Source organism: Castor canadensis, chromosome 10 (genome assembly GCF_047511655.1).
Source record: "Castor canadensis chromosome 10, mCasCan1.hap1v2, whole genome shotgun sequence".
Classification (NCBI taxonomy): domain Eukaryota; kingdom Metazoa; phylum Chordata; class Mammalia; order Rodentia; family Castoridae; genus Castor; species Castor canadensis.
Genome location: NC_133395.1, coordinates 109,592,965 through 109,606,731, shown reverse-complemented (window position 1 = coordinate 109,606,731; position 13,767 = coordinate 109,592,965). Strand labels below are relative to the sequence as shown.

The 13,767-nt window shown below is 40.3% G+C and overlaps 1 protein-coding gene across 2 annotated transcripts in view; it reads right to left on the bottom strand.

The window, feature by feature from the left end:
- Tbc1d5 (TBC1 domain family member 5) overlaps positions 1-13,767 on the bottom strand; it is a 545,741-nt gene that overhangs the window by 15,495 nt on the left and 516,479 nt on the right. For both annotated transcript variants that reach the window (XM_074043845.1, XM_074043844.1), the window contains one exon: positions 9,167-9,266. In XM_074043845.1, coding sequence (XP_073899946.1) covers positions 9,167-9,266 — 100 coding nt within the window. The remainder of the gene's footprint in view (positions 1-9,166; positions 9,267-13,767) is intronic.

Below are 13,767 nucleotides of genomic sequence, written 5' to 3'. Positions count from 1 at the left end.
GCCAACTTGCCTGGCTCCTACCCCTGAAGTAAGGGAAAGGCCCATGGTCAGCAATTATAAGAGAACAAAGGCCTTTAAGTATCAGTGTCTACATGAAATCTTCAAAAATCATACTACCACAATGCCTGAAAATTCCATGAATCAGGAAGTTCTGTGCCAGCCTCTTGTGGGTACCCTCTTTTGCTGTGAGCCTCCCATAGATCCATCCACTTAGGAGTGGTAATGGTGACACTTGATGGGATAGGGGAGTGGTGGGGAAGGCTAAAAGGTAGGGTGTACTAGGAAGACAGAACAACAGAAACCTGTCTTTAATGACAGCCCTAAATGGGAATAAGTTTCTGTCACACAGGTCACCTTCCCTAAAGAGCTCTCTTTTGGTAAGAGCATGAGCAGTGAGGAGTCTAAGTCTTCACTACTGCAATGATTCTTTGATCTAAGAGGTGGCACCCTCCACTCCTTCCTCACCAGCACAGATGCTTTAATTCAGGGTGGCATGGTTTGCACCAGACCCTGCAGCTGAGGTTGGTCATGTGACACAAGTCTGGCCAATGGCATAAGAGAAGTGCCTGCCTTCTAGCCCTTTACTCTTCCCGCTGCTGCCAGCCTAAAATGTTGGCAGGGCCGCCCAAGTCATGTTTCCTGGGACACCTCATGGAGCTGCCTATCACCTTTACTTAGGAAATAAAAAATAACCTGATTTGTTTGCCCCACTATTGTTTTTCTCCCAGGCTTATAATATGAGCAATTGTATTAGTTTCCTAGGGCTGCTGTAACATGTGCCTCAAACATAACAGAAATTTATTCTCTCAAAGTTCTAGAGGCTATAAGGCCAAAGTGAAGGTATTATTAAGCCACACTCTGAAGGTTCTAGGGAATAATTCTTTCTTCTGGCAATTCCAACAATTCTTGGCATTTTTTTTTTTTTTTTGGCTTGTAGAAACATTAATCTTTGCCTCCCTGGTCAATGTGACATTCTTTCTGTGTGCATCCAAATTTCCCTCTTCTTCTAAGTCACTGAATTAGGCCCTACCTAAACCAGTATGATGTCATCTTCAGTCAGTTTTATCAGTAAAGTCCCTAACTAATGTCAATATTCACCCAGTACAGCAGCTAAACTGGCTGGTTGTTACACAGTATGAAAATCATCCAATTCCTCCAATGAAAGGCAAAGCAGCCCCCCACCCCAACCTTCTGCTTCAAGCAGAATGCAATGCATAGTTTGAGGCAGGTGTGAGCTTGATGTGCAGAATCCCAGGATCTCCTTCCCAGGGAGGAGAAAAGCTCAGGGCCTCAGTTTTATGACCAGTGTTCCCTCACCCAGACCTTTTTTTTTTGATGGGGTCAAGAATCACCTTTTAGGATCTGATAAAAACCAGGACTTCTCCCCTGAAAACCCACATGTACATGGAATAGTCACTTAATTACAAGAAAAAAAGAACCCATCTGTTTTAATGAACTAAGATGACTTGGCTCATTTTAATAAATTTGGGGAATAGAAAGCCAAATGAAAACAAAAGGGCCCCTTTAGAGGCTGTCAAATGTTCTGAATATAAGTTTTTTATTTTACTAATACAGTACTGACCATGTATATCCTTTGCTAACCAATTCCACTATGTATTTATTTAAGGTAGTATTTATGAATAGTCTCCTAACAAATAACCTCCTATAGTAACAAGCCTATTGTTTTAGGCAAGTTGCAATTGTAGATAAAAAGAGAAAAACATAAAATATTAAAGGAAGAAATGTGAAATTTTAAATTTCCAATGGAATTCTTAATTTTCTTCATGACAAAAGGCAGAATTATGCTATAAAGGCTTTGGATTTTTTTTTTTTTGGTTTCTGTGTAAAAGCAAGATTATACTCTTCATAATCTCCTTATACTTAAGTATTATGTATTATAGTCATGGGAACACTGACAGTGAAGGGGAAAATGCCATATAACCAGCAACTTCTGTGTAAATTACAAAAACCTCATCCATAGATTAATTTCATGGTGACTCTATTTTCAACGGAATGCCAAAGCCACAATAATAAATCTCTAACTGTAAAACACAGTTTTACACAAAGTTTTTCAATTTCTTAGAAAACTTAATTTTTTCCAAATTTAGAATAAACATATTTTCATCTAAATGTTTTAAATGGCTGGTGCAAAAAGTAACATAAGACTTCTTGGGAGTAGTGAAAAGGGGGAGAAAAGCAGTTTATGTCTAGATACACTAGAGGTGGAACTGGGTAAGGTATTGCACCTCCTGTGTCTGTAGGTGGCAGGATCACTGTGAAGAAAGAATGAGACAGCCCAGGCAAGCTTGAACACAGTCCCTAGCCTGCTCCAGAAGCTCATGGCATGGACGCTTTTACTCTTACATGGGCACATGCTTCACTGAGTGTCCCAACAACTGTCTAGATGAGAACCATCATGTTATTACAGGAAACGGAATCAGGCCTAGAAATACAGCTTTGCGTTTTGAAGTCTCACAATTGGAAGGTGTGGAGGGAGGATTAGATCTTAGAGCTTTCAGGCCACTGAGCCCTCTCACAATGGTACTGAGGGGCAGGGGTGGGAGCTATGAAGAGGAGGCAGAGGACAGGTCTGTGGCACTGACTCCACTGCCCTGAGATGTAGTGCCCCTTATTTTGAGGTGGAACTCATCTAAGTGAAATCAGCTAGCACCAAAAAGTCACCTATATGCAACAGACTGCATGATCATTTCTCCTAGAGACCTTTTCGGAGCACTGCCAATGGTACCAGCTGGGGGCTGTGAAGACCTGAGCTATGGCCTTCTTGAGTGTCACTAAGTCCATCAGTAAGATGAGGTTAATGACTTTGGAGAGTTGCTGTGGGGCTTAGATAAGATAATTAGCCTTTCCTATTTCTAGCACACTACCTTATTATTGCTTAATATTTTTTTTCCTTCCCTTGTACCTTAAAGATCCAGGTTACTAGATTCTGCCTGTAGAGGCTTTCTCATCTTCAACAGAAATTTAGTTACTCTGATTTTTGACAACTTTACTTACAGGACTGTCCCAGACTCTGAAGATGAGTTATGTGGGTTGTTACAAAGTAGGAAGGCAGGACTGGGGAAAGCAATGGCAGAAAAGGTGGCCCTTAGGCAAGGAAGGAGGCATACCCATCACTGGTCTCTGCTGGCTTTGGCTGCACATTAGCAAAGGGATTTCTATGTGCAGAGTGTGTGCCACAGCTGTCCAAACCCTGGGAGAAAGTGGAGCTGGGGAAAGGCAGATTTGGGAGGAGACTGCAGGCATCAAATTCATCACGCAGTTCTAATACATGATGTGCACTATAGTAAATCCTTGCAAATGCCATTTTCCTTTCTTGCCTTTTCTTCAAAGGCTGGCTATGTCCAAGCCTAAGCTTCCTGTTATCAGTCTTCCCTCTGACAGTACCCAATTGCTGGACTCTCTCCTATTTCTTCTCTTACTCTTAGAACTGTAATTCCATGATGAGGTTCAGAGCCTGCAAGTTTCCAGAAGCTATACAGTTCTACATGGCAAATCCTAGACTAACGGTCTTGTGGTTCCAAATGTGGTGCTCTGTTATCTGCATTCCTGTTACTTTTTAGAGCCTCACATCTCCTTGCCAGCTTGGTTGGTGTTCTGGGGAGGACCCTGGTTTGTTTCAGGTGAAACTATGTGTCATCGCAGGTATTTCTGAAAACGTATATTCTATCCTGCTCACTCACCTTACTTTAAAGTTTTACTTATCCCATTCCATACATATTCAACTCAATTTTAGATTACCACCCTTCCTTATTACCTTTCCCCCAATCTACTTCTCCAAGAACCTATTTTTACATTGGGGAATAGGCATTTAGTAAATATGGCTGCATGGCCAATGTGAGATAAGGGCTTGACTACGTGCATTAGGGCCAATTTTCATCTCAAGAGGAATAGATATACGTGAGATATTTTCCAGATGACGAAACCAGGAAGAATAATATGATTAACCAGATCCGGGACTAAGAAGCGGTAGAAGCAGGTGCAGAGAAATAATATTCAATGATGATACATTAAGAGCCAAGTACTAAGGCAGTCACTTCTCATCCAGAAATTTCTTTAAAAGTAAAAAGCAGAGTACACAGAAAATGTAATCAAGTGTCCTGTTTTGCACCTAGCTACCAGAATGGCTGAACACACTAAACTCAGCAGTGGGAGAGGAACATTACATAAGAAAATCCTGGGGTAAGACTAGGGCAATATGTGTCTGATACTACAGACAAGTCTTCAGGCCAAGAAATAGTTCTCCCGAGTAAACTGACAGTGCTTGGTACAGAGTTCTGAATCTTCTCTGGTTCCTCTGCTAGGATTTTTCATCCTGTCAGCAGAGTGTCATGGAAACATGGATCTTCACAGAAAAATCTATCATAGTTGTGATATGGCTGCCACATTAAGTTCAACCGGAAAGACAGACTTTATATATCCATTTAACATTTTATTTTGACTCTAGATTCAACAAGATTACCACCCACCAGAGAAAAGTCTCTTTCTTACTGAATTTGAAGAATACAGATATCTTCTATGCCTTTTCAATGAGGCTGAAGCCTCAGTGGGGACTGCCCCTTGTAGAGATGATATCCACTGGGGGAGCACCACAAAGTCAAGGAGACACTGTGAGTCTCTATGGCCACTACTCAAGACAGCTTATAATAGCCACTTCCAGAAGATGAAAGAGAAAGAAGAGGGGAGGGCACTAAAATGCTGACATATTCTGAGCTCAGAGTAAGCTTAATGAAGAATTCAGATATTATAATTTAAAAAAAAAAGATAGAGACAGGGAATGATAGTCAATCTGGATCCTTCCTATGGAAAAGCATGTAGGAAAATGGGAGAGAAGCAGAAAATGGAAAAGAAAATGATGAAAGATGGATGATCTGTATGAGGCCCTGTTATTGGAGTGGTGACATCCTGGCCTAGGGAGACATTCTCTAGGAGGTAGTTGTTGAGCTTTTCTGAATAGGTACAGGGGTGGTACAAGGAAGATGCTGATCAATTGTTTCCAAGTCTTCTGATAATAAAACTTGGGGAAAAACATTTCAGCTAGAACAGAGAAAATTTAGAGAGGCTGAAAAATAACTTCTGAATTGCAGAGGCTGTAGGTTACGTTTCACCAGAATGTGACGCGAGGCGGGGAGCTCTCTGCCCACAGGGTTTAGGTGTACAGGTGTCTCAGACATAGGTTAATGAACATATTAACAGGGTTATGAATATATTAATTGAATTGTGCTAAATAATTTTAAGCTCTTTGGCTTCTCACTGGTCAAGGCATGCCACAGGACAGTAACACCAGGTCAACTGGGAGCCTTTTAGAAACGTGGAACTTCAGGCCCTGCAGCAGACCTGATGAATCAGGAGTCTCATTTTTAATGAGCTCCTAGGGTGATGTATCTGTTTCTTCTACAGAGTATTCTGCTACCCACAATTAAATGTAGTGTTTAAAATTCTTAAAATAATTATGAAAAGCTTTTATTACAGCATAGTTAACAAAGAGAAAGCTGTCTGGTGATCACATTTGCTTTCTCATTTTATCAAATGTCATTTAGTTAATTGCCTTATTGAACATTCTCAAGGATATCCACTGAAAATTGTTTTTTATAAATTATTAGAAAATCAGATTTATAGTTCTTACAGAGGCAAATAGATTGATATTTAAAACTGGCTTCCTCTTTTAGTTAATTCTTTCATAAATATTATGACATGTGCAAAATCAGTAGTGATGTGTGCAACAAACAGCAGAAGATCTGAAATCCAGCTACTGATTCAAGTGTGGCCTCAGCAGGAGCATTAGTGAAAAGGAAGTCCAGGACTGGATAAGATTGACCACTTGTTTAGCTGTGTCATTCAGCTTTCTTGTGCCTTGATTTCCTCATCTATAAAAGACAGAGCAACTGAGATAGATTCTGGGTGTTTACATCTCTAATACCCTAAGATCCAATAAGCCACAGTACTCTCAAGAAGAGCACAGGAACCTAATTTCTTTTAATTCACTGCATTTGATCCCCTCATTGTATATATATATATGGTCCACCTATGAGAAGGCAAGCTGCTTGAAACCAAAGAGTCTAAATACCAAACAAATGAATGGAAACACCTCAATTCAGATTGAGCTGGTACGGGCATTAATGCCCAGCAGGGAGAGCAGTTCATGTACTCACTGTAAACAGTTGGCAGTGTGGCCCAGCTGCACAGGGTTCAGACAAGTATAGGCTCCTCACCCACGTGCAATTATGTGTGAGTTTGGCATATCTAAAAATAGCCTGACCTCAGCCACAGAGGTTAATGCCATCAACAGCTTTCAACTCAGCTGTCAGGATGACAAGGGGAGTAACTATAGCAACAGAAAACTGAATATTTGAAAAACAAGTCTTCTGAAGTTGCCAGGAAAAGTTTGGATTTAATGAAACAACTTATTTTCAATTCTTGTCTTTATTTTTTTGCATTTCAAATAGTTTAATTATGTAGAGGTAGTAAAATTTAAAATTTTGGTAAAGTTTTAACAAACACCCTTTAAAATACTGGGTTCCAGAACTAAGAGGAAATACTGCTCAATTGTCAATTTTTATTACTCCTATAATTAAAGGGCCAGTAGCACAAACTCCATCATATAATTTTTCTGTGAGAGGCTTCTCTATTTGTTCTTCTATCAGTTATAAAAACAGTCTTGAATAGTACTTGAGATACTTATTGTATGTGTGATGAAAAGAATTCTTTAGAGGTGAACGAAGACACTGACTGACATTAATAAAGGATCCAGAGAAATCTCTCCTAAAGTTCCGAGGCACTTCTCACAGCCACCTTGGTAGCCTGCAGCCCAGTGCAGAGGCTCGGCAGTCCTCAGGTCACAAGGTATCAAGTTGTGATGAAGTTACTCTTGCTCAAAGAGCCCAGATGAAAATTCTACCATCTTTCTTGCATGATCAGATAAGGATAATTCAGCTAGGTGTTAGGAAATGCAGGACTAGCCCCAGCTCTTCAACTAACAAGCTGTGAGGTCCTGGACAAGTCATCACTCAGTGCTATTGCCAAGAGTCATATGACTCTCAGGATCTTCCCTGAGAAAAGACAGTGAAGGATTAAGGGAAAGAGGAGATGATTCCTCTTGAATATCCACTTTGGGCTATGGCCTATGCTAAGGTTTAAAAATATATTTTGGTAATGAGCTGGCAACATGGATATTCTTATCTCTATTTCACATAGAAAGACACACTCATAAGCACAGCTAAGTGACATACCTGGATTCAACCCTATGTCTGTTTGATCCTATATGAGGTTGTCTCTCCTCCTCAGACACCACTCCACCACTCTTATAACTGCCTCTTGCTGTTATAAGACCACCCAGTGGCTAGTTACATGCACTTAAGCTAGCACTGGAAATGTCTTACATTTTCTGAGCATAGCAGATCAGGTTCCTTGGAAAGTCCCTTTACAATCTTCTTTTTACTTAGGCAACTGCAGTTTGTGGTTATTTTCTCGTCAAATAGATACTATTTTGCCACCTGCTTTTATGATTTAAACTATCAGAAACAGCTCCTTATTTAATAAAAAAGTTTTAAAATTTTTATAAAGCTGTATTACTATACCACAGTCAATCGTTTACTAATGTATATTTCAGAAAACAAGGGTTTAAAAAATTTTTCAGAGGAAGCATAATAATTCAAAAAGTAAATTAAGAGCACCATTTGAACCATTTTTTGTTTTCTGCAAATCCTTCTTTAGACTTAAAATTGTACAGGAGCATCCTTTAATAAACCACTGTTATACAGATGAACTTAAATACATTTGTGGCCCTGGGGGCCAGGGATTCTTCCAACATTCCTCCATCCCACTTCAAAATGCAGTTATGCTTCTATATGGGGAAGAGAAGTCAACAGCTGTGTGAAGGGATTCTGGCTGAAAGTGAAATGTATGCACAAAAAACAAATCTAGTTTGCAGTTAGTTGAAAATTCAAAGCTGGCATGGGCTTTTCTTTCTATGTAATTAGTTTCCCTCTCCACATGCAGTGAGAATGTGTTTTTGTGCCGATTCAAAGACCAAAATCAGAGCAAAAGCTGCTTGACAATTCTGAGGCTTAGGTAAAGCTTCTTTAAAAGCAGGGTCTGCAGGTCAAAATTTCATCTCCACCAACTGGGGTTATAGAACATATATACATACATGGAAATATCACAAGGGAACTCCCTGTGTCGCTACCTTTATCTCAAAAAAGCAAAGATGTCTTTTTTTCTTTCTTCCTCTAAAAATCAGAAAAGGAGGATGGAACAGGTCCTGCCCTGGGGGTGGGGATGGAGGATAATGGGGAAATGTTGGTACCAATGTGGTGGGAAAGGGGGAAGGAGAGTGAATATGGTGCAAACACATTTTGTATTTACACATATAAATGCAAAAATAATACCTGCTGAAGCTATTCCAGGAATGGGGGAAGGGGGGATAAGGCAGAGTGGGGGAGGGGGGTGAGTCCAAATATGATATATTTGATGCATTGTAAGAACTTCTGTAAATGCCACAATGTACCCAGACCAGTACAACAATAATTTAAAAAAGTTCTCCAGTGAAGACCCCAGAGACAGGCCACTCCTATAGGCCATGCCAGTGGGAAGGGACCTTGCTGGATTCTCTTTTATTTCTCTGCAGAGGTGGGATACATTCTGACATACATGACTCACATGTAAACTGAACTTCTAACTAGGATATGTAGAAGTGTAAGCACAATCACAGTCAGAAGAAAGGATCCTGCACTTATGGCAGGTGGTTCAAAAACCTACATTACAAAAACGGAGAAAGCATTATCAAAATAATAACCCTGCTAGTGATGATAGACAGGTTGCCATGGCAATGCAGTGGTCTAATTAAAAAAAAAGATGAACATTTACAAAGAGGGGTGTAGCAGTTAGGAGCTGGAAGTTAGATGCTTGATGTCGAATTCCTACTCCACTTACTAGTGATATAATTCTGGAGACATTTTCTTACTCTCTGTGCTTGAGTTTCCTCATCTGTATAATGTGGACAGTAAAAGTACTTCTCCTATGGGGCTGCTGCAAGAATAAAATGGGGCACTTTGTGTCAAGTGCCCACAGCAGGGCCTAGCACACACTAATGCTACTGCTGTCACTGTGAGGACCACTATCACTCCTAGGGCCAGCACAGTTCACTCACCCAGATGTGTGTCCATCACCTTTGCACAGTATTTGCACATGGCATCCAGGTCATTCAACTGTCCTTGAAGGAAGGAAATCTGGGCTTCTAATTCTTCTTCCTAAGATAAAGGAGATAAAGATATGAAAATTTTAAAAATATTCAAATGCACTTTCCAAAATTCTCTACATGATTATGTTTGTCTTTTCAAACATACTGAAAACAAGAATACAGTAAATAAAAACGGAACAACAACAACAAAAAAGCCCACCACTGCCATCAATAACAAACAGAAAAGGGTGAAACAGAGATTAAGAAATTCTGGAGTATTCCAATTTAATTCTAGCTTTGTGACACATGCACATGTTTATAATATAACTGTACACAAAAGTAAATAAATACTTTCAATAAATATTGAACAACACAAATTAAGAAGGTAAACTGATTTCATTGGGCCATTCTTCCCAGGTAGCTGACACAAAAACATTCCATTTTAACTTACACACATTTGGGAAACAATAAATCTCCATTTGTATAAGATAAATATCATTTTCTAGGGAATAATTATCTCTTAACATGTGAGCTTTCCCAAAGCACTCAGAAAAGTTTTGCCCTGAAGTCCATCAGGAGCTGTTCTTAGTTATTTTTTTTTTTCCTCTTGACATGACACTAGAGCAATTCTCTTTGTTTCTAGGAAGTAGTATGCTGGATTAAGCAGTTATCTAAGTGGTAAGACACAACCTAACTATGAAAAAAATGATAAAGTCTTCTATTTTTAAGGAAAAGGTAAAACATGAAAAAAAAATTTCCCAAGGAAATTTCGAAGATTATGGGCATTTTTCCTCAGAGAAAGAGCATCAGTATTATCACCTGGGATACTTTAAGACAAGACAGATAGAATTAAAAGAAGGATGCTGCCAATGGCTGGCATATGCTAGAAAATTGATCTTCTAGTCTTAGATGCTTGTCCTTTCATATAAAAAACCTGTGTAATTAATAAGAAGGGAAGAAAACCTTACTGAGGTATCTTTTTTTTTTTAAAGAGAATGAGTATAATTTGTCTTGTAGATGGAAATTAAAATTGAAAAGGTTCCCTATTGGTGCAATACATTTTAACAATACACATAACAGTACTGAAAAGTACTGTTTTTAACTGCTGCCTAGAGAACCAGCCCTAAGTAAAGCATTGAAAGGCTTGACTCAAAAAAACCAGACATGACAGTAGCTGTAAAAACAAACCATTGTAAAATGTCCACTTAGTATTGTATAAGCACTAACAATGTTCTTTTTTCCTTATATACCCTACAAAGTACAGCAGCCTCTCCTCCTGTCCTCAAAGAAGGACAAATACCATCAGAAGAAGCTCAGCCAAAGGATGTTGAAAGGGAAACTGGTGGTTGGGAAGGTGGTGCCATCTTTCTAACTCATCAGCTGGGAATTAAGGGCAAAAAGGATAGATTATTTCATGCCATTTTTCTACTCCCTTTCTTCTTTCTGCACAGGCTTGATTTCTCTATTCTAATAGGAAACTATGTGAATTAGAGAAAGAAGGCTAGGTTTCTTGGCTAACTATGGCTGCAGTTAGTTTCCAGAGATGGCCACCATCATTTTCTTCCCTCTCTGAATGTGCATGTTGGTCCACTAATTAGGAGATGGCATGTTTTCCCCTTCTTCCCCTGTACTCCACCCTGAATCTGAACTGGCCTTGTTACATGTGTTGATCTAAAGACTGCAGCAAAGTCAAACCATGTGAATTTTGGGATAGTTTAAGAGGTCTTTGAATCCCTGCTTTCCCTAGAGGAAGATAGCTATTGTGCCATGAAGAAGTTCAGGCTAGAATACTAAGGAGGAAGAGAGAACATATGGAGAGAAAAAGGCCACAGGAGAAGCACCGAGGTTCTAGGCATGTGGAGGTTTTCCTGGGTTTTTTAGTCCAACCTGGCTGCAGCCACGAAAGCAAGAAACCTAGTACCAACCATGTGGAACAGAGAAACCGTCTATCTGAGACCTGCCCAAATTTCTGACCTACAGACTCATGAGAAACAAGGGTATGGTTATTTTGCAGGACTGCATTTTGGAGTGGTTTGCTACGCAGCAGTAGATAACTGAGAGTGGCAGAGTGGAGTGAATACTAAATGGCATTTGGTACCTGGAGACCTAAGTTTATTCCTGGTCCTTCCATTAACCTTTAGCAAACTTTTCCCCTTTCTAGCCAAAATTCAGTACTTTGGAGAATGTAATCAGAGGCTCTGCTCCCAAAAGGCTTTAAAAGTCCATAATACTCATACCAGAGTATGAAATAGGGTTACATGAGTGTCATAATGAAATAAGAGGCATGATTCTAGGAATCCTGGCATCCTCTGGTCCCTTTACTGAAGGCCACCTTTTTAGTTTGTTACAGACACAAACCCAACTGGAGCCTAGAACTGGACTAAGGTTTGGGTTTGGCAATGTTTTAAAAGAAGAGGGTTCAGCTGTAGCCTTGTTTCTCCTTACATATGGCTAGCAACAGGTATGCTGAGAGCCAGAGTGGACAAAAGGCACTAGGAAAAACTCCTTGGCTTAAAACCATCTCTGTGTACTCTAGGCTTTAGTTTAATTTGGATTAGCAACCACTTCTCTTGAAATACCTTGGGAGTATTTCTCTTGAAAAGCCTTGGGAGCTTTAAATCTCTGCAAACATTCCCACCTAAAGGCTTTTATTCTATTTAGTTGCTTTCTTTTCAAAAGCTGGGAGGGAAGAACTTTAGAGGGCACACTAGGGAGACAGGTCCATCCTACTGGCTTGAGGCACTGGCCAGCTGGCAGGCCTTCTGTCTGTGTCTTAAAGGGCCCTCTTCATCAAAACACTGCTGCTCTAGCAGGAACATCATCCTGATAAAGATGATAAAGAAACCAGGCCTCTAAAGTGGGCAGTAGGTGTGAGAGAAGCCCTAAGGGCAGATAGCATAGGGCACTATTTGGGATGTAAAAACATAAATTCCCAAGTTAGCATTTTTGCTTAGGGCTCTGGTGACAGCAACTGAAAACCCAAGTGAATCTCCACAAAGACAGAGCACCACTGTAGAAAAAGAGAACTTATTACATTTAGACCTTCATTTTCAAAGGATAGCTTGTATATATGAGATAAAAGGGGATGCTCAGGTTGAAGCAGGTGAAGGGGTGGAGAACCTCTCCTGTTTGGAAGTTTGAGATCCACTGTATCATGTCTTTAGAGGTTGCTTAATCTTTTATCTATTTATATTTCCTTTATTCATATGTGCATACAATGATTGGGTCATTACTCCCCCCCACTTCTCCTCCTCACCCCCTCACTTCCAGGCAGAAACTGTTTTGCCCTTATCTCTAACTTTGTTGAAGAGAGAGTATAAACATTAATAAGGAGAACCAGGGGGTTTTGCTAGTTGAGGTAAGGATAGCTATATAGGGAGATTCGTAGTATTGCTTCCATGTACGTATGTGTTACTTTCTAAATTAATTCTTCTCGAACTACCCTTTTCTCTAGTTCCTAGTCCCCTTCTCCTATTGGCCTCAGTTGCTTTAAAGTTTCTGCATTAGTTCCTTTGCATTGAAGACATCAAATGCTAGCTTTTTTTTTGGGTTACCTACCTATCCTCATACCTCCCTTGTGTGCACTCACCTTATCATGTGATCAGAAGTTCAATCCCCTTGTTGTGTTTGCCCTTGATCTAATGTCTGCATATGAGGGAGAACATATGATTTTTGGTCATCTGGGCCTGGCTATAGAGGTTGCTTAATCTTAAAACATTCCTAAATGACTACCACTCAGACTTTAAATAGAAAAAAACAGAGTTACTTGGAGGCAAAAGGGTACCTTGTTATTTATTCTTCACTATATTATATAACTACAGATAAAATAAAGTCAAGGATTAAGCTTCTATCTTAGCTTTTCATGTGGTAGACTCCAAGTGATAATGCTTTACACATTGACAGCTTTAGTCATTTGTTTTCATTAAGTGATCCTCTATAATCAAAAAAAGTGATTGGGAGTGACAGAAGATGGTGGCTAGAGGGAGGAAGCAGAAAGTGTGCCTCCTATAGTGAAATCTTGGAGAGACACTGGTGACACACCTTGCAGGTAAAACCACGAGAAGAGGCAAAACTTTGACCCCCTCCATACCTCCAGCTTGTGCAGAGAATCTCCACTTCACATTAAATGGAGAAACCAGGAGGGCCCCTGGGCCACCAGATGCCCACACCCAGATGGCTTGGGAAGACGTGGACAAGGTGAGTTAAGCGGTATGTGGTACTTCCACACACAACCCTGGGCCAGATCAGCATAGCCCCCTGGACAGACTGACCCAACCCGGGGAAAAAACAGAAACTGAATAATAAGCAATAAGAACAATAAAGACATGTTGCAAAGAGGGTGGGGTGTACTGAGCGCTGAAGAATGGGGGAGGGGAATCCTTCCCGGAACTGTAAATAAACAAGCCAGGCGGGCTGGACAGGCTCCAGCGGGAGCAGGGGAGCACGCCCAGCAACCAGGAGCAGGAAGGCTTGTAAAAGTGGTGGAGGGAGGAAAACTCCACAGGAGAGAGAAGAAGACCCACCTCCCACGTGACCTGTAAACAAACATGCCGGTCAGCAGGAACAGTAGC